A 25,332-nucleotide genomic window follows, 5' to 3' on the forward strand; every position below is an offset into this window, starting at 1 on the left:
TAAATGAGTCTCTGCCTGAAATGCAGTTGGCTTTCCAGGCATGCAGCACCTCAGACACTTAGTCAGGCTTTGTGGTGGGCCCAGGTTACATTATTGCAAACAAGTACATGTTCCTGATGTTTTATGGGTGAGGAGGGGGAGCGCTGAGCAGGAGAGTGGCCCGCAGGAGGAAGCACGGCATCAGGGGACGGCGACCCGCCAGGGGCATCGGGCAGCATCGCCACCTCGGGCTGTCCCGGCTCTCCTGTCAGCAGGAGTACAGTGCTTCCCATTCCATCTGGTAACCTATTTTCTCCAAGTAAACCAACCAAACAAATTAAAAACACGTCAGCCTCTGTGAATGGGAACTTTGTTTTGACAACATGTGGGGTTTTCAGTCTGCAGCTCAACATAGGTAAGCTTGGTCAGAAAAAGAGCCTAAGCACCCAGCCCCTTCACTAAGGTGTGCACAGCGGTGCACAGTATCACTGTGTCATAGGGAAACACATGTATTTTAAAACGAGTTATGGTAACAGAATGCACCGTAGCATTAAAATAGAATGAAAACCCCATCCACACTAACCAAAAATGAATGAATACACCTACTATCAATTATATTCCAATGGTAAGATCAAACAAATATTCTGAAAGGATATCTGCAACTTTTTTTCTGCAAGTAAAAGCATATTGTAAGCATTCATACAGGAAAATGCCTCACAGACAGAAGACTACAGTATGTAACGGAAGTATCAAGAAAGTAAAGAGGTTCTAGATATTGCATTTGTGGATAATTAGATATAAACCACTGTGTTTTGTTGGTGACAGCATAAATAAAATAGATGTATTTATATATGTCTGCTTATTGCACATATCACTCTACACATTGCACACATTAGACTACTATTTTGTAAAAAGTATTTGTTGACCAGCACCCCCAGGCCCTTTCCCCCCAGCCAGTTTCCAGCTGCTCTGCCCCAGCCTGTAGTGCTGCGTGAGGCTGGTGTGACCCAGGGGCAGGACCCAGCACTGAGCCCTGTTGAACTTCATACCACTGGCCTCAGCCCATGGATCCAGCCTGCCCAGATCCCTCTGCAGAGTCTCCTGCCCTCCAGCAGATCAACACTCCCCCACAACTTGGTGTCATCTGCAAACTCACTGAGGGGACTCACTGAGGGGGCACTCGACCCCCTTGATCTCCTGGCTCTCCTTGTTTCTTCCCTCATCATTCCCTGCAACTGGAAGGACAGAGGAGAACACTACTTGTGCTCCTGATCCTTTAACCAGTTGTCCCAAGGCCCTGAAGTCTCTCTTGATTGCCCTTGGACTTCTTGTTGCAACTTCATTGCTGCCTACCTGAATAATCAACAGCAGACAATAACCTGAGGGCTGTTCCAGGGTGGGCAGCTTTCTCTTCACATCTTCAACCCGCGCTGCCCCAGGGAGGCAGCGGACTTCCCTCAGAAGTGGGTCTGGTCTGCACATCGGGTTTTCTGTTCTCTTCAGAAGGGAGTCTCCTATGACAATGACCTGCCAGCAGTTTTGACTCAGGGTGTAGGCCTGTTTAAACTTGGCAGCACCTCTGTGCTAGAACAACCACCATCCTCATCCAGTTCCACTTGCCGAGCCTCATCTCTGCCATGCACGGGCACCTGGGCTGGTGGGGCAGGCACAGAGGAGATGCACCTGCTGTAGCAGGCAGGAACTTGTCACCATTGCCCCCCATCCCTCCAGTCACCATGTTCATCCAGGCAGAGAGCAGACAGGGAATCCTCCATATCATGCATCCATCATCAGTAACTTGCCACGCTGTACTTTCCACAGTGTCTTAAAAGCAGACTTTGAAAGTGCTATTTATATCAAATACAGAACTATTTTAAGAAATCCTTCAACCTTCCAGCTGATACTGCTTTGGTTTTAGACAAAGAAAAATACATTCTCAGGGAAACCAGTCCTGGGCCTCTTTTTATTAAAGGCAACCAGCAGCTGAAGTATAGGAATGCAAGACTTGTACTAAATTATATAGTAGTTTTGTGATACTTCAGCTAGGAGCTGAACTCAAACTGTTGTGATCTAAAGCAGATTTGACCTGCGTTCCCCGGCACACATTAATCCTTTGACATTACAGTTTATAGATACAGGATTAGTTGCTTGGAGTGCTGTACTAACCACTGGGGGAAGCTGGTAAACTCTGGAGGAAAAAGGACAAACCAAGAATGCTGTTAGAGTGTCCCGTGCATTCCTGTATTTTTTAATGGCACACAAATTTATGAAATGGTGGTAAGATGGAAGACAATTTTATTTAATGTCTTCCTTTTTTTAATCTTGTGCAGACAGTAATAGAGAAATGTAACATCTGTATTTTTCAGATACTTATCAGCTATTTCTTAGCTTACTGCTAGCTTCCTGAGCCAGGATTTTGACTGCAGGCTTGCTTCAACTGCAGATACAACAGATTTGACATATTTTAATATAATGACACATATGTTCATTAAAAAGTATGTCATATTTGTGTCTTGCAGTAAGTGAAGTAGAAATATACAGGTAAAATGAAGGACATTAATGAGATTCAAAGGGTCAATATCAGTTAATTATTTTTTTAGCTTTCAAATGCCAGAATCTTACCTATATCCAACTTACACTAGCTGAAATAAAGTAGATGGCACAGAATTATATCCAAGTTACAACTTTCAGAATTATTATAAAACTAGTCTTTCTGAAGATGGAGGACACTGCCTATCATAAGCACCAGGTATTATCACAGCTATGAATGTCGCAGAACGTACCATTAAGTAATGTGTGAAGGTTAATGACCCCTTTATTTATGGAAACCATTCTCATACTTAATGATAGATGTTCCTTGTGATACCAATCAGGCAAAATACAAACAATATTGCATACAGCTAGAGAGAGAAATCCAGATTAACCAAATTACCTCAAATTCAAAGTCCAGTGTTTTTATCAGTTAAACACATGTGAAGGCAGAGAGTCAGGCAAGTAGAGACACTAGTCACAGAGACTTGAGCGGATCAGGGGACTACTGAAAGTTGGCCAGTGACTCTACTGAAAGCAAACACACCCTGTGCCCAGGAGTCACTGAGAGCTGTGGGTCATATCACCTCGTCTTGGTGTGCTTTGGTCAACTCGCTAAAAATAGTACATGTATCCTTACATTATACTGGAATTGTCACTGTTGATTTTTGTGACAATAAACAGTATTTGTAAAACTGTCATTCAACTTATTTAACATGCTATTAAACTGCAAGACTTCAACACTCAGGATGACACATGCATTAAAGTTCAATATGCAAGACAAAGATGCTCTTTGGGTTAGTCACCAGGCAGCTGCTTCTATTTTCATCATTAATTTTTAACTCTATAAATCACACAGGGCTCAAGATCTGAATGGTTCAAGGAACTATAATATGACGCAGTGTCTCTGAAGTTTTAGAACTTGTTAACAACAAGTAAACATAAGTACATATATTACGTAAGTAACAAAAAGCTAACATTATCTGAAAGCCCTTCACATAATTTGATGTGGTGCCAAGGCAGCTCCTAGTCCCTAGTCAAGCAGAATATGTATCACTGAAAAAATGAATGGGGCATGGTCCGAGCATGCGTCCAGAGAACAAACCACCCTAGAAGCCCAATATACTGTGCCTGTTATTCCTTCACACACCACAGTAGGAAGACGTGGGGAATTTCAAAGTTTCACTTTTGTCACTGTTTATACACCTTGGTATCTAGAGCAATCAGTCCATCAACTTCAGGTATGTATGACCTGCACGGTAAAATTTTGCAACATAGAAGAAACTATTTATTTCACAGGAAAAGTGAGCCCTCAGAGCAAAGAATATTACATGTCTGTTCCCCAAAGTATGGCATTGACCAAGAAGCTTTGTTTAGGCAGGATCCCTAAATGAGTATGATTCATTTCATGTGATGATTGCTTCATATAAATACTAAAGAATAAAACAAAGACTTCCTCCAAACTACTTAAATAAAGAACACATATATTTCTGTACATCTGGGGTTTGTATTCAGCTATTAACCTATCTAAAAGAAGATGACAAGGTGACAACTGAGTACCTTCAAGTCTTTGCTAGCTAATGGCTATCTCAGCATGTTTTTGGATTTGCAGAAACATTTGGATTTTTTTTTTGTTTTGATTAAAATGAGAACAGAGTATAAAAAGCCAAAGAATTAAATTTACAGTAAATTGTTGTTTAACACTGTACAATATAATAGTCTCAACCATACCAGGCAAAGGACTTTTGTGAAATGTTTGTTTCCTTATAAAAAGACTAAAAATATGCAAATCAGATAAAGCTAAAAAAACACCACAGTAATATTTTTCATTATTGTCTTCTACTGAAAGAGTTGAAATATATTCATCAGCTACGATTTGAAGTTTGAGTGGTAATACTATTTGTTACAGGGACTGGTAAACTACAGTGCTGAGGATGTAAAACCACGCTTAAAAACCATACAACTTACACTTACAACCATATTAAAAAAAATGGTTCCATTTTCAGAGCAATTAACTCCTGAAATGCCATGAGGAGCTTAATACATTTGAAATCAGGTAGTCCTGAGTATGTGTATGAAATGCTGGTTACAGATTCAGGCACCTCAGATGTGTACCTTCCTGAGACCACACAGCTGAGGGCCCAGAGACAGCTGTTACACCATGCCGCTTGCTCGTAATACAGAGTGACAAAATGGGAGAGAAAAGCAGGCAGGATGTGAAAAGGCAGACGCTAACTGACAGAAAGGAGCAGGAGCCATTTTAAAGATTTGCTTTAGAAGAGACTCCAAGTCAGTGAATTTGCTTTCTCAGTCCCATACCTTGGCTCCCAATGGACAGACCATCCCTGCCCATGACACCTTGCAAGCATATTCAGATCTTTAAGAAATTCGTAACACATGACTCTGATCCACTGATGAAAATATCAGAAAATGAAACTTCCTCAGAAATAAAGAGCTCGTACACCCTGCTTTAGTGGCAGAAGCAGCAGTCATTAGAGGCTCACACTGACTTTTGAGTGGGGAAGGTTTTGGAGAGTATTTGCTTCTGCTGCATAATCTGTTCTTAATCACCAGGTGTGCAGAAATGGTTAACATCATAACCACCAACACAAAAACCAGAAGGCTCAGCTCACACGCCAGTTATGCAACTCAGAGCCCACGAGGAACTCCAGAGATCAAACCAGCGGGCAGAAGCAAGGAAGCAATCTATTATGTTTTATAACTGACCCATCACACCGACTGACACTCAGTAAAGCATCCAAGCACGGTTCTGCAGCTCGCCCACAGACCCTGCAGCCACACACCCCTGCTCCGTAGCAACAGCATCACTACGTGCATGACTTCAAATCACAGGGATAGAAAGAAAAGCAAGGAAGTTTTATTTAAAATTCCTTCAAAATCCTACGAAAAGCAAAAGCCGTTTCTCTGTCAGAAGTAACACTTCTTTTGATATATATTAGTTCACCCCACATATTCCTTTGTTATTCCTCTGTTGTGTTGGCAGAGGAATAGCTATTATCTGTCAAGTGAAAGCTAGTAAATTTTTCAAAGATAACATAACGATGCACTTAATGGTAATCTACAGTCTATGCTTGACATGGAATGCCACATTAATCACCATTTCTTCTACTCAGTATGCAGAAACCTACAGGCAAAACAACAAGGGTCAGGGAAGTAGTCCTTGCTTTATTTTATCACAGCTGTGTCGAGCAGATTTCCAAGAAAATGCATAGGGCAAACCAGACAGCGTTGGCTTGGGGCGTGGGCTTTCCTTTCATTGGAGCGAGACGTTCTGGACTTCCCCATTCACTTTGCTTAGTCATAAATTATATAAAATATAGATTAGTGTAGTGTAGTATAGTATAATACAATATAATATATAATAGAGTTATATTTTAAAATCTTGAATGGTTTCTTCTTCAGCTGTTCAAGCTGCCATCTGGTTGGTTTATCAGCAAGCTGCCTGTTACAGCTCAATATCAACAAACCTGCATGATTTCATCACAGCAAAAGAACTAAAGAATGAACACAAGTGACAAAACATTATTTCACTCCTGGTTTGAGGTAAGAGCGTACTGTGTGCACTTTCTTCCCTTCTACCTTATAGATCTCCTGTCACCCTAAATGAATGTTTGGGCATATTAGATAGGCAACAGAACAAGCATCTCAAACACAGTTAATAAAGAATCTCATCACTGAACATTTCAAAGTGCTTTATAAGAATTAAGTCCCACAGAGAAGACTGAGCATGCTTTTTATGGAGAAATAAACAAGCCAGCCACAAATACAGCAAAAAACTAATTAAGGGCCTGGATAATAATATTTCTGATGGAAATTTTATATAAATATATATAAAATAATACTAATAGCTTGGCAAATGGGAACAAAAAGGCAATGGGCAGCGAACCATAACTCCACACATTTTTAAGGGTTATAAATGCAAAGGATGCAAAATAATATTTTGGGTGGGACAAGTGACTTAAGTAGATGAAATAGAAAGAAATGAAAAATTCAAATGTTAAAGGAGGTATCAGAAGTCTCATCAACTTTTATGCTGCACCAAGCTATCAGATTCCAACTGTAGAACTGTTACCAACAGGAACAGTGCAACAGAGAGTAATGCCACCTTACACAGATGTGACAGCCACCCTCAATTTCCAAACCCAGAATATTGTGTCAGGAAGCTATAAGAATATTAACATAAAGCCCGACAATGTTAATTATACACTCATTTCTCTCATGCAGCCACAGTGTCCTGGAACTACACCATATTATATATGCTGAACTAATAATTCAGGAAGAATCAAAAGTAAATGCACTGACTTAAAACGTGGGGATTTTTGTTTTCTTTCGACCCCTCCTTTTGTCTAAGTGGTTACTCGGTAAAAAAAAAAAAAAAATTACAGCATGTTTCAGTTATACATCAAGCTAGCAGAACCTTTGCAGAGTGGTTATGCCTAGAAAAGAAACATACCCTTTCAGGAGAAAACCAATCAAATGTTATTTGCAAAGTTTTTACCCCTCCTCCAAAAAGTTAGAATGAAACATGAAGTTGAGCACACTACAGAAAATATATTTCTCTCTAATTCAAAGAATTACGTTAATAACATAAACTTTTAACACTCTACCACAAGACTGATCATAAACCCAGCGCATTCTGCATTTTCTTCCCATCAGGCCGTAAGAAATCCTCCAGCACCCAGTGACATATTTCATAATGCTTTGTAAAAAGATCTAAACCTCTAAACCCAATGATCCACTACAGGATGAGAAGATGGCAGACTCACAGCACTACCACTGGCATGGGCCCCCTTTTCTGATATGGAACTTATTAATTTTTTTACAAATCCCAGGAAAGGTGTTTTTTTTTAGCCAACAGAAAATGCTACCAAAATGAAACACAGAGATCAGTGCCAATGGAGGACTGCTTTGTGATCTGAAATTTTTGATGAACAAGATACACCAGCTGTCATCTACAAGTGTTCAGTGTTATGCAGAACACTATATACTGTCTATCTGTGGTCAATCTTCACTGCTTCCAAGGAAGGAAACTGAGGCATCAGAAGCTATACCTCCAGTAAGGGCAAAAAGTATTTCTTGGAAGTACTGCATTCTGCACATGGGAAAGTCCATAAACAGGAGTTCAGGTACTGAAATGTAAGACAGGCTTCATACTAGTAATTAGAATGCATACATACATATACCTATATATGAATGACATTTACAATATATAACTGAAATATATGAACTTACATAAATATACATGGTGCAAAAACTACAGCAATGGTAACAAACATACTCTCTTCTATTTTTTACAGTCCTCTCCATTAACTATTCACATTCACTAAAAACAATATAGTCTTCTTGCTATTACTTATTTGGATGATTACTTCAGATTTACTATTTTTTTGTCCAGAAACCGTTTTTTAAATTTTGGAATGTATTTATATCCATATGATCCTACATAAGTATTGCATTAGAATATAACATAATAGGTAACTGCATAACAATTCTAGTTTTTCTCTGTATTTACTCTTTGTAATGCTTATAGAAGACACTCATAATACACATTCTCTGTTTGATGAGGTTAAATGAGCCAAGATAAATTATCTTCCTAGGCTTTCCCTCTACAGTCTGAACTCATCTTTCTTCAACACAGCTGACTAGAAATTACCTTGTATGATAGTACTTACAATTTTCTGTCCTATAAATCATATTATGCTGAACTAAAATGTGTGTGAGTTCTCTCCATGTGTCATTCAGCTTCACAGTACTACTGATGGAGACTCTTAAGAAAGACTTTTCTTAAACATTATCTACAAATATGACTCATGAGATGTGTAAGAAATAGTAAGTACAAAAATATGAAGATAACATTTTCAAGTCCCCCTCCTGCACACCCAGACTTTTAATTCTTACAACATGTGTCGAATAGACAAGGCTGCCTCTTTAAAGTGCTCTGTTGACATGGGTGTCTTCTCACTCTCGTTCCTTGGCCAGATTCTCACTCAAAGATCAAACTAGAACACAGTCAGCAAGAGCTGAGGCATGGAAGAAGTGGTAGCCAAGCTCTGATCAATGCCTCCTCTACAGATCTGCAAAGTAACTAGAGATTCATACTTTTAACAAAACACTATTGCCTTAATATTGTGTTGCATTGCACCCTAAGCTCAGGTTGGCTGTGTGACAAGATGCTGCCTGTTCTAGTGCTGGCTTCTGTTTATCTTTGTCTGATGTCAGGGATGTCTCTGCCTCTTGGCATCTGATGTATTCTTTTTTCATACTTAGCTTCATGGTTTTATAATTCAAATTACTTATAGCACAATTCAATTGATTGGGATACTCAATTCAATTCCTATTCTGGATTTGAACAAAACAGGCAAAATGAGAATTATGAAAGTGTGTGCGAGAGAGACCACTCATTTCTCTGTGACTGCAGGGAGAACCCACGCAGACCCCTTCTCATGTCTACAAAACTTCATGACTATTACTGACCTTAAGGAAGCTGGTCAACTTACATATGTCTCTATCATTTTGAATTACAAAAAAGAGATTTTTGGAGGCTACAACAGACTGGATTCAGGGTAACAAAATCAAACAACCACATATCCAATGTTTTTAGCTATTTCTATTTGGACATACACATAAACTATCAGCTATATTAGTACTTCAGGAAACAGTATGCATACACATATACTTCCTTATACATTCCACAGAAGATTTCTCTAAGAAACAACGTATGTACAAGTCTTCCTGAAAACCTCAGAAATGCATTGTTTCCAAATATTTCAACAACATTAATTTCCTTCAGGATACAGGGCAATGAAAGATACAGGACACACTGATATTCATCAGATGAAGTTGTGCATAATCTTCACAACTTAACAGTATTCTACTGTGGCATTAACTGTTGCAAAATATAAGGTCATCCTAAGATATTCCTTTTTTAAAGGGAAGATTAAACAGTTGTATGGACAACGCCATCCTCAGTGATATTAGACAAAGTCACTTATGTAAATGGCACCTAAATATATGTAAGCCAAGCAAGTGTTAATGAAATTTAAGAGGAAACTTCCTTTTTGTGTATGCTGGTTCATGATTTCTCAACCACGGGTCTTCTTGCACCTGCATTTTGAAGTAGTCAAACGTAATACAATGCATCACAACAAACTGCATTTTTATCTTTCCCCACTCTACTGGCTCAATGACAATGCCACATCTTTTCATTAATTTTCATGCTTTAATCAGAGACGCATTATGAAAAAAAATCTTAAGAAGCATGTCCTGCTTTCACACTCTGCCTCTGGTATATTCGTTGTCTGAGGTACATCACTGTTTCTGGGACAAGTTAGTCAAAGGCATTCTTTTAGCTGCAGTACATGCACTAGCTACAAATAGCCATGCGATTCCTTACTAATGACATACTGAAGCTCCTCATAGGCAGCTAACCTGTGCCGTACTTCTACAGTCTATACTGGAAAAAAACCAACCAGGAATATTTTAAGATCTAAGTAGATGTTAACTTCTAGCTGATGCTATTCAATGACAGGAAAACAGAAAAACTCAACCTCCCAGCTGACAAAAAATGTCAGGACACCCTTGTGTAAACCAACAGAACTATGACCAATTTTTCAGTAGCAAAGAGTTTCCTTAACTCAGCTGTGTATGTAGCACAGCTTTGCTTCTACTCTATGTGATAAAAAGAAGAATTTAGCAGAAAAAGCAATTATTAGGATGCCTTGAAAATAAAAGTTAATGCACCTGGTTCCACACCATTTTAAAAACTACACTTTCTCCCAGTCTGCCCATCTATTACTCATACTAATTTAGTTTCCTACATTCAATATATCCAATATTATCATATAAATTGCATCTCCTTCAACATCAAAATTTGACCCACTGTGTTCAAATATATATAAACCATATTTTTCAAATGAATGAAAACTTGGGTTTGTTTTTTCACTATTTTCTTTCAGCTTCTACCTGATGACATGAATAGCAGGCAACAGTCTCATCTGTTTAAAATGCTCTACAGCGATCACACAGTTTTTCCATGTCCTGGCACCTTCTTTATTTAACATACATCATCCAATTTTATTTGAAGTACATCTTTAATGCCCCAAGCCTCCAGTGCTTTCTGGCAGTTCCACTTGGGTGGAAACAAAATTCAAGGACCAGCATTTTTTAAAAAAATGTATTTGTATTTCAAACTGTAGTCTTCAGTGTGACAATGAATACAGTGCTGGGTACAATGATTACATCCTTAGGTATGTAGGCCTGAGTGTCATTTGCACCAAGGTGAGGTGTGATTACATTTATGTCTACTTTAAGGCCACTTTCCACTGACTTAGCATAAATTTGATTCTGAGCCTTATATGTTGGAATCCCGCATCCAAACACTTTGGACCAGCCGTATGAAGAGGCCTTTTAAAATGTGAATCACGATCAGGCTTCTCCAGCATTAACTCTACATAATATTATTAGGAGTATAGTAAAACTTGTTCTGCAGAGTTTCATTACAGAAGAACTAAAATGCGATGAAAATAACTCAGGATACATCTTTTAGTAGCAAGAAAGTGAGAGGCATGGAAATCTTGGTAGTATCTAACTTCATCTGCTAAGAGTAAGAAATCACTTTTGCCAACAGTGGTCACAAGCCAAGTAACTAAAAACGGAAGAGCCCTGACGAGACTGCAGTATGTTCAATATCCTACTGGATGCTTCTGGTCCTCTGTGATTCCACCTACTGTATGGCTGGGTGTGGTCTTGCTCCTGTTGAAATGACGGGCAAAATTTCCATCAATGTAATGGGCCTTAATTCTGCCCCGTGAATAAATTCTGATTAAAGGATTTAGTTTTCAGTTATTAAATATGACAGTCTACACTCAATGTGGATCTCACTAAAGACACAACATTCCCAGCTCTAGAGACAAAGATTCTCTTATCTGTTCTTGGAGACATGAAGACCATGACTGCTGTAAAATTATCATGGTAGTGACAGAATAACCTCATGGATTGAGAAATAAATTGAGACCTTTGACAATTCCCTTTGAAATCAATACACTTTCAGTCACACCTTTCAGAAGGTTGTCAGTATCTTCCATACCTGACTTCCAAGGCTGAAACCTTTTTAACAGTAACAGGACAGGGACCATCCATACCTCACCTTACAAGTGGGTCATGGCACAGGAAAAAATTATCTGTTGTTTCACATTACTTGAGATATTTTCCAGCAAGAAGTACTCTTAACAATTTTTCCAGACAAAGCCCAGAATTCTGCTAAACACACAAAAGACTAGAACTCAAAAGTGTTCTCTACAGACACTGCAAACTATTTCTCAACAGGTCAGCTCTACATACAGAACTATTTGCAAATTATTAAAAATATAAAAAATATTAAAACACACAGGCTGTTATTACATTTACAAGTCTCACAGGGATGAAATGCAAATTATTCTGTACTACAAATATTTGGGTAACTGAAGCCTTGCCCAAAATATTTGAAAAAACACGAAAAGAAAAAGTCTTTTTATGGGTTAAGGTAATAATGAGAAAACTGTTCTCCCAAAAATCTGTATCTTATTGTTGGACTGAAAGTAGTTTAATAGAGAAAATATTCATTGACAGAGCAGTATTTTACATAGAGAATTAAGCCCCATCAAAGTGGGCAGTATCATTCCATCTACAAGGGAAGTGCCAAAGGAGATGGCCAAAATTTGCAACGGTGTGGTAATACCAGCAGGGATGGATTTGTTGCTATTATGATTAAAGCATATAAACAGAAGAAGATTAGGAGGGGAGAGAGTGAAAAGAGAGGAAGAATAGTTTATTGGTTGGAAGAAGGGCAGGGAGTAGCTTATGTTGGAATGCAGTGTCACAGTTACACACCATAAAGCTTTCAGTTGCTCCCATTACTTGAATGTCAGAACGCAGCTGCCACTTTCCAGAAGAAATTCTTTCCATTTTCATTTTGGAAGTACAGGGTGGGATTTTATTTTTTCAGTGTAGCACTCTCATGAGATCACTACACTGCATCTGCAGGTACCCTTAAGGTACATGGACTGGTAAACATGAACCGTGTAGACATAATCTGGAACGCTTACTACTTACGATGAACCAGTATTATGCCCTTAAAGTGGAGAGACGGCTCAACAAAAAGAAAGTATTAAGAATGAGATTTTCTCTTGTCTTGAACCAACAGCTTTCAGAGTCATCAATATACAGCTATACCTACCAACAAATCTCAATGACAATCCAATCAGTTTAAGGAAACGTGGCTGAACAAGGTGAATCAGAAACCAGCCTTACACTTAAAATCTAATTTTGCTGATGAAAAAGGAAAGTCATGATCTTCCATCACTGCCTCAAGATCCTTTGACTTCTGTTTTCAAGTGCTCTACTTAAGACACTTGGAGAGGCTGTATTTCACCACTCACTGAAGTTAGCCCTCAAAAGGCACACAGTCCACAGCTCTGCCTGGCTAGAAGGGTTAGTAGACAGATAAGGAAAAGATAGAGAGCAATTTGGTGTTGGAAGGAAGTCCATTACCATTTTAACCATTCTAAGTGGCTTAATTTAATGACACACTCTGGAGGAAGAAGAGCAGAACAAGTTCTGACTTGTTGTATCTGTGAAGAGAAGGATAAGTGAGCCAGGACATACACACTGAGAACAAACAGAACACAAAGTCAAACCTTGTATTTTTGTCAAAGGAAGAAAAGAAACATGGAATATTCGAGGCTTAAGATAGAAGTTCTATCCCCAAGTCTTGTCAGGGTATCAGAATAAGATAAAAAGATAGAGGAGGGGGTGAGGAATTCTCTCAGTCAGCTTGGTTTTCCATCTTCGCATTGACTTTCCCAGAACTGTAAGCATTTTAAAAAAGGGAAAATTACAAAATTCCTTTGCTCTTAGCCTTAATTATTATTACAAATGGAATATAGACAGGAATCTGCTGAAAGAGCAAAATTATCACATCTGATTTATCACACAAATAAAACTGGTCATCGAGTAGTAAGTGGAACTAAGAACAAGAATTTGAAGAATTAAGACTTAGTGAATCTGACTCCTTATACAGAATTAATGCTTTCTTTTGGAATTTGAAATGCAGTGGAATTTTCTTACAATTTTCCAGTGACTAGAAATGTAAAAAAGTTATTAGAAGCCTATTTTCATTAACATTAATTGAACGTTCTTACAGTACTCCAAAAGTAACAAGTTTATTAAATATATTTGTGGTTCCTGGACTTCCACTTAAATGTATACTTAACACTAAATTCCACATGAAAGAGCAAACTCTAATGATTTTTTCCCCCCAAAATGTCACAATTAAGTAGACTTGTATCCAAACAACAGAAATCAAGCATTTCAAATGTTTATACATTGAAATAAATGGAAAAGGAAGTGGACTTCTATTACATTTAATTTTGAAGATAACCTCAGTCATAAGAGCACAGAGGGTGATTCTTAAGAAGAAATATAAGGTTTGATACAGTTCTCGAAGCATAGGTTTACAGTCACTCAACACATCCTCAGGTATCTGAAAAGATCCATTGTGGCATTGGCAAAAATGCCCCTAAAATAATCACTAATCAAAGAAATACTAAAACGACGGGGGGAAAAAAAATTCTCCAGTATTTATCTGAACTTAATTCAATAGTGTATTAGAAATGTCCTACACGCAGTGAATGTGCAATCTAAGCTCAGAGATTTTAATAACTTTTTTGTATAGTTTGTGTCTTTTTCTGATTCCTTTCACTCCCGCAGTGAACTCTCCAAACAGAACACGCCGTTCTCAGTATAGAAGCTAATGCAGAGGAATAAATTTTTCCATTCTAGCCTCTAAAGTAAGCATGCCTAGAACTCACTGCAACCCATGGGGAATGAACAAATTAACAATATGACAGAAAAAAAAAATACTTTTACTTACAACACTGTCCATTCTAAGTAACATCTTCTAACTACAAGTTCCAATCCAAGTCCTTCCTTGCTGCTTGAGTAACTGTATCACATACAATGAGAGGAAAGAGCTGAAGAAGTAGTTCAGCTTCTTTGGTGAGGGCTCAGGATTGCCAGTGAAATTACATTTTAATACAGAGCTTCTAATGACTAGATCTCAGTTACTAGAGTTATAGCCGTGCTCAGAGTTTAACTACACGTTTTCAGTCTGTGTTCAAAAACTCCACGATGTCCCCTTCACATGCTCCTTTTGTGAACAATTGTTCAATGCCCTAATTGACTGCTTTCCCCTTCTCTCTACTCAATTTTAAATTAGCATGAAAAATGCTGATTTCTGGCTCTATTATCTTCTATAAAAGCATATTAATTGCAGTAGGAAAACAAAATAAATTCAAGCTATGTGCAATGTATCTTGATACTGAATTTTGATTGTTTGGTCCAACTCTCCGAAGAGATGAGTCTCTGATTTTCAAGTGCTATGCATATACATATGCATACAGAACCAAAAGATCACATCACCCAGCATAAAAAGTTCCTTGGGAAATCTGGCTTTCAAAAGGGTGTTGAGCTCTTTTGAAACATATGCTATAAATCCTAACTGGTTTTGAAATTTACTTCTTATCATATGTTTATGATTCACTCACTTTTATGGAATTATTTCACGTAGTTATTACAATAGAAATCTAAATTTTTTGAGATTCAAAATCACAAGATTTTATGAAGGAATCTGTAAAAAATCCACACTACTTAAAAAACCCTGTTATTATGCCATTTACCATTCTAGACATTTTTTTATTTTTAGTCTTTCATTTCCTCTTCATTCTCATGTTTTACTTTGGATTCTTGATGAATGATCACAGATTTTGCTTTTCAGTTTATTTTTCTTCCTTTTCTGTTTGTACATTTGGCTACTTTAACATCTTCTAACTTCCTAGAAAAAATAATTTTTATAGGTTTATTTGAATTCTGACTACATACATCTGAAAAGAAATCAGATGTTTAATTAGCAGTGAAATAAACAGTTACTGAAAAAATTTAAGTCTCTTGAAATCAAGATTATTGTTCTTATTTTATCCTACTTTGACTCATCGCAGATCAAAATCCTGCTTTTCATACTGTTTCTATATTCAACTAAGCAGTAAACCAAACAGGTTAAACAAGGTGATAGAAGTTTCAGTTTCAGTGAACATTATGAAGAACACATAATTTTCCAATGAAAATCCTGGGAATTAGTTCTTCCTCAGGCCTTTGTATCACAGGCTTATGATCTAAATAAGCTAATATTAGGGCAATGGTATTATTGACTCTGAATCCTCACTCTTAAAAGCAGAAACTTGCATTCATATGCTCAGTAATTACGTTCTGACAGAGGCACTGTTGCTTGTTTTGTCAGGCCTGTCTTTTAATTGCACCAGACATCAATTTTAATTAAATTTGTAACTTGTGCTGTTAGTTATCACTCTACTATTTACCAGTCTCACCCGATCTTCAATACTTCTGGAATTTTAAGGTTTCTTAACTCAGAAGAGTACTGACCTATATGTAACCTAGCATTTCCCGTAAAGTTTCAGGACAGAGCAGGTGATACCTACCTGCTTCACTCACTTCAAAAGCCACAGCAGGTATGCTATGTATACACATTGCAGCACTGTTCAAAACGCATTATTTGTTTTCAAAATACACATAAGGCAGTATTAAGAATGAATTTTATATATATATATTTAGAAAGTATTTTCTAGAAGGCAAACCAGAGCTTTAATACTTACTCTACCCTTTATTTCCAGTATCTCTACTTCTGTTTTTAGGAGAGACATTTAGGAATCAAATAAGACAAACTGACAGTGTATAGCGTTTGGTCTGTATTTGGTAGATATTAAAAGAGTGGATTTAAAAATGAGTGTTGTTTAATTTAATGTATATCCCTTATTTTCTATTCTTAAAGACTGTCATACTGCAATCTTTCAGCTGTTTTCTAAACTGAGTTTCTATATTCACACTTCTTGGTCAGATACTGAACTCAGCCAGGCAAATCCACAAATAGCTACCCCCTTTCAGGTGTTGACAATATGATGAACTACAGCTTCCATGTGGCTAACATGAGCTGAGCCACAGTGTATTAACAGCACAAGAGAACACAAACATGGCTTAAAATACTAGTGAGCAGAATAAAACAAAGCAATTCAAGTCAAGGTTCACTTCAAAAAGCTTTCTTTGGACCAGCTAATAAGGCATGAGCTTTGGCCAAGTAGGCTGACAAGAACCGTAAGCCTCATCCAAACCTTCCATTCATGCTTCCTTGGTAAACTCTAGGTTTTGGGTTAGAAGTTTAAGATCGCAACAGTGATGACACAGAACTTGAAAAGGGTGTAGTTCACAGGTAATCCTTCCCACCGTGAAATCTGGAAAACTTTACATGTTCCTAATCCTGAAGTTTTGTGTTGCCAAAATGTCCAGAATTTTATTCTCTTAAATTGGCAGCTTGAGCCTCACCTTTCATTGTTTCTTGCTGGCTACTTCTGCAGTTAAAAGCAAGAACAAGTCTGGATTGCAGAGGACAGACATATAAAGTAGAGCCCCCTAGAAAACTCTTTTATTTTTAATCTATCTCCCTCCTTTTTTTTAGGGGTGGAACAATTTTAAAGCATAAATCCTGTTACCTCATTTTAGAGGGAACTGGATTGTTAACTAGCAGGCAGTTATACACCATTGATCACAACATATTTGGTCAACATAAGAGTCAAAAGATGGCACCACGTGTAACAGACTATACAATGTATGATTAAAAGCTAATTTACTTGGTTAAAACAAGAAAGCAGAAAACAGAAAATCAGACACACACAAATAAATAATGGTCGGGTATCTTCACAGCATGACTGAAGACCAGTCTCATGTTACTGATCAAATTTCAGTTCCTGATAGGTTTAATTACTTGTCGGTAATTCATAGTTTACACCATGCTGGCTTGAAGGCAATCTTCCCTGGTAAAAATTGAATTCTTAAATGTGGAGAAAGATGAACACAAAAAAATTTACTCCTGATTTAATTTGCCCTTAGGCATTTTACATCTGAAGATGTATCATATTCAACAGTTTATTTCTCATTACATTTTAAATTTTCTAATTTTTTTTTGTATCCTTGAGATGTTTTACATTGTTTCGTCCTCTATATTACAAGGTGGACTGTTTGGCTGTGAAGAGAAAAGTAATTTCAGGCAGACCTACACAGTACATGGCACCTGGACAGTGCCTGTTCCAATTCGCAAAGGTGGTGTCCAGTAGGCCTTATACAAAAAAACACACCTGCCTGTCGACTGCTGCATTTTCTTACAGTTTACATTTTTTAAAGCTTTTTTTTGGCGGGGAGAGGTAGAAAAGAATATGACTGGGACTGTTAGGATTAGAGTCTGTCATCAAGCCAGTGAAAATAATGGTTGCCAGTGGTCTCATGGGTGAGCTGACACTCTCAACGCCATTCCACAATTATCAGCCTTTCACAGACAGCGTTCATAAGTTTTGTTCAGTTTTTAAATTTAGGCTGGTGGCCTTTTATGAGGGTCTCAGTCGAAAATCAGTATCTCTCTAACAAATCTTTGTTTGCCATGAACTCACCCACTATTGCTCTTTGCTTTGCAGCCTCCCACCCCAGAGCGCGACGGTTTTATATTTGTCTTAGGTTTTCATATGAAGGTTGTTTTCATTTTTTCCTTTTTTTAAAAAAAATATATCTCCACAAATCTTTGTAGAAACTTTTTTGATGCTTTAAAGATACAGTAACTTATTTACCTGATTTGGTCAGGTTTAATAAATCATCTGTCATCTGCCTTACTTCTTGCTTTTTCCAAATAAAAAGCTGCATAATGCTTGCAAATGCACCGAGTTCGTATTGCTTGCTTTACTGGCTATTCCACTGGATTTTTTGATATTGCCTGAGGTGTCACTGAGAAAAGAGACTCATCAGAACTTTGTCATCTGTTAACAGGTGGATTGTGCAGACTCTGCCACGTGTATACTGTCAACTAAAGCAAATTTTAAATTAATTGCTGGCTCAGACCACCTGTGCTTCCTTGTATATGCTCTGAAAGACTTGCTATCTATCAAGAACGGATAGAGAGAACTGCCGAATATATATATATATATTTTATAGAAATAGTCCAATTCAGGACCAACTTAAAACATCCAGAATTAAATTAACACAGATGTCTCATTGAAGGCAGCTGAATTTAAGACTCATTTGTGCAAAACTGTGGTACAGTCTTTTTTTGCTCCCTCAAAGGCCTCCTTGGCCTTTTGGTTTGAGTATGAAATCCCAAAATGAGGACTACTTATGTCACACTAAATGTGTGATTTAGGGGAGTACTAAGGGCAATAAAAGACCCTATTACTAGCCACAGAAACTTTGGAATGACAGAATAAAAATCTATTATCAGCCAAATTTAAAAAAGAATGATAAAATGTATTTCTGGCTTTTTCTAACATCAGAAGTAACAACAATGTTCTGTAGATGAAAGCTCCTTCGCTTTTTAAAATGAAATATTTTTTAAAAAATTAAAAAGAAGAAATAAAGCTACCATGCAGGTATAGAAGCATTTTCTAAAGTAACTACATTCAAAAAGCTCTAACAAAATGCTTCCCATTGAGATCAGTCTCAATACCTGTGGCCACTAATAGTACTAATAATGGGTGAAAGAAATGTTTTTTCTATGGATTAGAAACCGGCCAAACAGACAGTACAACAGCAGGGATATATAGCCCATTTCAGTAATTCAAAAGGTTAACAAAAAATGCCAGGTACTTCCTGTTAGCCATGTTTAATCTATTTATGAAAGGGAATTAACAGCACCAACACTTTACACATCATAAAAAAAAAATTTAGAATATGCAGCAATGAAGAAATGTTTGCTTAACTCAAGAAGTTCAGTTAGTGGACAGCCTCCTGATTTATCAGATAAATCCAGTGCTGATTTATCAATAATAAGACCCATTACAGAAACCTTCAAAGGTTTACATTAGCAGATCCTGAACAAGTTGTAGCTCCTCAAGTGAATGACCTGAATGCAATGCATACACAGACAAAAGAAAAACATGAAAATATGGTTATGCTACTGTAGAAATTTGTGGAAACATTAAATGCAAACTATGTTATGCTCATCAGAATTCTCAAAAGAAAGTACAGACCAACAGGATTCTGTTTGGAAGAGAACGCAGTGAAGGAAAGGTAAGGCAGATGCACACGAACGTGTGCACAAAATGATGTGACAGGGTTTCCAAGGCATGAACTTGTTTTATACACAACTATTCAAACTTAAGTTTTGTCAGCTACTATTTATGAAATCAACCCAGTTCTAGATTTATGCAATATTCTTTTGCACCACCAAGATAGCAGCAATGCATGGGTTTGAAGTACGTATTACAGAAATTTTGTTTGCTTAAACTGATACATACTTGGAGGTTTTAAAGTCTTCCTCCTCAATGTGTTTTACAGGAAGAGCAATGCTTACATTGTATGATAGTGATATCAAATGATTAATAAAATTGAATGTCTTGTTAGCAGTTTGACTTTAACCCAGTCAAAGAGAATGAGTTGTTAACGGTTAATTCAGGTTACAAGCACTTTGTATGTCCTGCTAAGAGCTTAGTTAAGGACCGGCAAATCCTTTTCTTTAGAAAAGGAACTTCACAAAGGAAGCACCTCCACAAGACAGATGAGCTGCTGGGAAACTCATCACAAGCAAAGAGCTCAGCAAAACCAGGGGAAAGGTAATTCCGGCAGGGGGAGATCTCAGCTACCGACTTACTGACCATTGACTCAAGAAATCCCCCAGACCCAAAAGAAGTTGCAACTGAGCATGTAAATTAATTAACATGAGAAGCGAGAAAATTATTTGACAAACGGGAAATGGAGTACTAAGTACTGAAGGAGCTGGGTAACTTGTAACCAATGAAGGCTGATGCCTTTGTATGCTAAACCATATAAATAGTGTAAATTTTTGACGGTCAGGGAGCTAGGCATCTGTGGATTACCACTTAGCTCTCTACTCTGCACAAACTAGAATAAAGAAGTAAGGAATATCTCTACTCGGTCTGTAAACTGGTGTTGCACACCAGGTAATGAACCCACTTACAGGACAAGAGTTTCACTCATTAATAAGTGTTAATTTATTACCACAAAGGTGCTGGCTTTTCAAAAGCATCATTGCAAATGAAAGACTAATGCTGTAACAGATTGAATTTCATTAGCAAGGAAATGTGTCAATCTTTTGATTAAATTAATGATCAAACAGAGTGTTTTAGGAAACACTCAGTAGTGTTGCCAGCAAAGCACAAGGAAATCCTCCAAGTAAAGATTTGTATTTTAGAAGAATATGCCTGGAGGATGTAGCATATTTATGAGTTAGGCTCAAGCTCCAACAACTGAGAAAATAATTTTGTCACTCAGCTTCATTTTTTCAGTTCTGCTGGCTGAATGAAGAGCGAAGAAGATTATAAGATTAAGATCAAGTATGAAGTAAGCTGTACATTATTGCTTTTTTCCATCTCCACAGAGTAAGGCTGATTAACATTTTTCCTTCCCAGTGTCAAATTTTTTTAGCAGTCTGACAAACTCTGGATGCTCCACTCCCCATGAAGAGGTGAACCTCAACAAGATTTGATGCCCAGCATGACAACTGAGAGGTGTTCATGGTTACGTGTGTACGAGCAAACAGACCACCCAGGAACTATCCCCTGGTCCTGCCACTGAACAGGGTGGCATAGGATGGTCTGTGTCCACATGGCTGCATTTCCCCTGAATCCTGCCTCCAAACAGGAGGTCTGCATCCAGACTAACTACTGGGAATGGTCCTGGGCCTCTGCCGAGCCCAGAGGCATGCCAGGGTGCCTGGGAGTGGCTGGCTGCTTTGGGCCAGAAAGTCTCTTAAAGACTAGTTCAAAAACATCACTGCCTAGCTGGCCCAGTGCTCACATCCATGGAGTAGCCCCATTTAGTTACAAGTATGGATGTACCCTGTGTGGCCCTTCTTTACTATTCAGACTTAGTTAAAGGCAACAACCTATGACTAAGTTTGTGTCAAGGGGTCTCCTGAAGAACTTGTTAACAGAAGCCTCCCTGAGAGCCAACAGGAAAATAGGGATGGGGTCCAAAACTGAATTTATCCTGGAGTGAACTGGCAATTCCTGTTTCATTTCTCTTTTTATGAAATAAGAAAGCATTATTTCACAGAAATATAAGAAAAAAAACCCACGGTACCCCATTAACCTGCAGAGCACAAGGCCCCAAGAAATTAGGAGCATACAAACCCAACAGCTGAAGAGCAACCAAGAAGGACAGATAAGGAGATAGTACTTTCTTCTTTTCATGCATGCTATCTCAAGATCACCAGGTTCCCTCTCATCAATGTAAAAGAGAGGGACAATTTACTCTCTATTTGGTTAGATTATGAAAGGGTTTTAAATCGTGTAACAAAAATCAAATCTGTTACACATATTCTCCAAATACAAACGTTTACTGAATTATTGGAACACTAAATACAACACATTAACCTCTAGCTCAGAATAATAAACTGTGAGCAATCAAAGGCTCTTAAAGCAGAGAATTTAAGACCAAAACCAAAGCTCATGTAATAAAAGAATATCACATAAGAACTACACAAAAATAAAATCAAATTATCTAGCTACTAAAATACACATATGTGCTCAAAATCTTGTGGGAATCAAATATTCCAGTAAAAATAAAGGGAGAGATGGAAACACAAGTTTCTTATTATCATACTTCATATGTTATAAAACCTAACAGTTAACTTATTTTTGGCAAAGGGACAAAGGTTGAACAACACGCTGGCTTACACAAATATTTTCTATTGTTAAATGCATCTTAAATGTAGTTTGTCATATATTAACTTCATGAACATAGTGCACCATGCAGTCTAAGAGCATCCCAAAGATAATTATGTTTCAAAACATTGATGAACAGCTAGCTGACAGCTTCCAGTGAGCCAGGTGTAAAAAAATTACTCAACAATTTATAGTTTAATTGAAAACAGATAAAATCATACGTATAATAAAGGCTGTACAGATGTTGCCCAAAGAAAGGCTGATATCTTTGGACAAATTACCACATATGATATTTTCTAGAACACTCCCTCTTGAAAAGATAAAACAGTAATAAAAGTTCTCTCCAAAAAAATGCACTTGTTTATAATCACAAAGTTAAATATGTCTGTGGAAATATATCAAGTTAACCTCATGTTTCACATTTTTAGTTGCTGTTTCCTTTAAAGGAAGAAAAAAAAAGTTGGACGTGGAGTGGAAATGGTTATGAAGTGGAAGAACCTACTCACACATATATTAAACACAGACTTTACGCTAACACTGCATTTCCGTCCACTGAAGATTCTATAATGTAAAGGAAGAGGCAATGGTTCAGCAAGAGTGCATGTTTAAGAATAAAAATTCAGTATTCTTCATTCATCATCCACCAGTACAGTGAGTTACTACTGAGCACTAACACCCATTTCCAGAGCTGCAAGGACATGGTCCTGCCTCAGCTGCCTTACTGCTTCAAAGAGACAATGAAAAATGTTCAGATACACATGAACATGCAGTAACACCTCTCACTCCTGCTGACTTACACAACAACTAACTTGTAGAAGCAATGATACATAGATACGTATTATATTTTAAAAACAACGTCCTTCATAGTAGTACCAATCATGATTTATATTCTTTTCCATACATTCCCCCATGTGTAACCAGCAATCTGCTTGCCTTGAGATAAGACATTAAGACCATAGCCAGTCAATTTTTGGTGCAGTAACATAACGTAATTGACAATTATCCACTGATGTGTTTATAAATTTAAAGATGAGAAGACAACAAAGTCCTAAAAATACTTATTACCATTACTAATTATTTACAAGGACATTTAAAGGTTCAAATTCAGTCAGGATTTTTTATCAAACTATTATATGTTATTAGTATTAGTCATTAATGGGTATATTTCATTTTAATTGAAAGGAAAGACATGGCATTACTCATAGACTAAGCACGTGCACTGCTTTGCTAAAAATACAACTTCCATTCTATAAGGTTAATGTACCTGAAGTTCTGATGCTCGCTTCATCATCTCCAGTGTAATGTAGCAACCAATAGAATGAGCAATCAGTACCAGCTTTATATCTTTTGATACATTCTTTTTGAGGAAGTTCAGCTTATGCTCTACTTGTCCATTAAGTCCAAAAACATCCTCTAGTTCCTTAATATCTGTGTCTGAAACATAAAAGAAAAGAAGTCCTTTGTTTTAATGATACAGATTTCAAGTATCTCCCTCCCTTCTTTGGAAAACTCTGGAATAATCAAGCTTATTAATTAAAAAAACCCACCAACCCACCAAACTTAAAAAAATAATTTTAAGTTGCCACCACTGGTAAATATAGACTGATGAATTACATGTACAGGATGTGAAGCCTTATGAGTAGCTGGGGAACCAGGGAAGGATACAGAAACACATGAAGCTTTATGCCACATCATCTAGCCTTCATTGATCACTGGATCTGCTTAAATCAATCCAACTTTACACTGAGAGATAAGAACCTACATAAAAGCAGTACTGCCCCAGAATAAGAGTCCCTGCACTCAAGACAAACTATCACATATGTAATCATGCACTGAGAGCCATCACATACTCAAAATCTGTATTAAAATAAAGATGCACAAAAAAGTCCCATAGAATGAGGAAAAATATGAAATGCCTGTGTCAACATGGAGCACTAGCACTTTATATATTCTGCATATTCTTACCATTCTCAATCCAGCCACAAAGAGGAAGATCAAGTTAGAGCTTCATGGTTCTAGGTTATTGTGCAATTTAATTGCTGTTTTGCTAGGGACCTCCTAAAGGAGCTTTGTAATCACTTACAGTGAGGACTTTGCTACTTGCTTCCTGGCCAGTCAACAATAATACATGGACAGTGTGATGCCTGTAAGAATTTACAGCAATTTGGGCATCCTATCTCTTGCTTGTGAGGTAGGTGACATGGCTCTCAAGTTCCCCAATCTATGGGGGTTCACAGCTTTTTCATCTGCTAGAAAGGTGTTCTACCCACTAAACTAAAAGCTATGTTAAGGATTCACTAAAAGCTACGTTAAGCCAGGTCGAGCTGGAGTACTCTATGGAAAAGACTGTAAGAAGAAATATTGAAAATCAAGGAATGAAAGAAAAGAGGCAGAAAGCGTGAAGGAACATATGCATATAGCTTGTCTAAAACAGATGCACTGGTAATAATATGACTTAATTTCCTAAATCCATGCTATCACCTCAGGGCTTGATTACGTACTCCAGCTTAAATTTCTGATCTTTTATGCTCCTTACATGTTGACTTGCAACACAGCTTTAGTCTGAAATAAGCTAAATCTCTTGGCGGCAAGGTTCAGAAGCATTATTGAGCCATGGTCCTACAGACAGCACATAAGTTCCTGGCAAAAGCCACCCACCCCTAACAATTCAGGAAAAGCTAACTAAGGTAGTGCACACGCAGCCCTAAGCACCCCACCAAGTATAAGGTGTTTAACTTCCTGCTTTGGTTTCTTTTGATGACCCCTGCATCAGCTCCCTATGTGAAAAATAGATGTGGAAGAAAGCATCCGGCAGGCAGGGATACTATAAAGACACATACATTAAAAAAACTGAAACGCACTGAAAAAACTCCTCTAAGAGAAATTTAGAGAGCATCATAGATCCATTTCATATGTAGTGGGGTTTTTGCCCACTTGGAGAAAGCACTGACCATGTAGTTAACTGCCTATGATTGTGAACACAGCTCATCAAATGATAATCTGTATATAGTAAATTTGACGGCAGTTGGTCAGTAAT

At 37.6% G+C, this 25,332-nt stretch overlaps 1 protein-coding gene across 3 annotated transcripts in view; it reads right to left on the reverse strand.

Moving 5' to 3' along the window:
• Positions 1 to 25,332, reverse strand: part of LDAH (lipid droplet associated hydrolase) — a 124,300-nt gene that overhangs the window by 40,685 nt on the left and 58,283 nt on the right. For all 3 annotated transcript variants that reach the window (XM_040597517.1, XM_040597519.1, XM_040597520.1), the window contains one exon: positions 23,560 to 23,729. In XM_040597517.1, coding sequence (XP_040453451.1) covers positions 23,560 to 23,729 — 170 coding nt within the window. The remainder of the gene's footprint in view (positions 1 to 23,559; positions 23,730 to 25,332) is intronic.

The sequence above is a fragment of the Falco naumanni genome, chromosome 6 (genome assembly GCF_017639655.2).
Source record: "Falco naumanni isolate bFalNau1 chromosome 6, bFalNau1.pat, whole genome shotgun sequence".
Taxonomy (NCBI): domain Eukaryota; kingdom Metazoa; phylum Chordata; class Aves; order Falconiformes; family Falconidae; genus Falco; species Falco naumanni.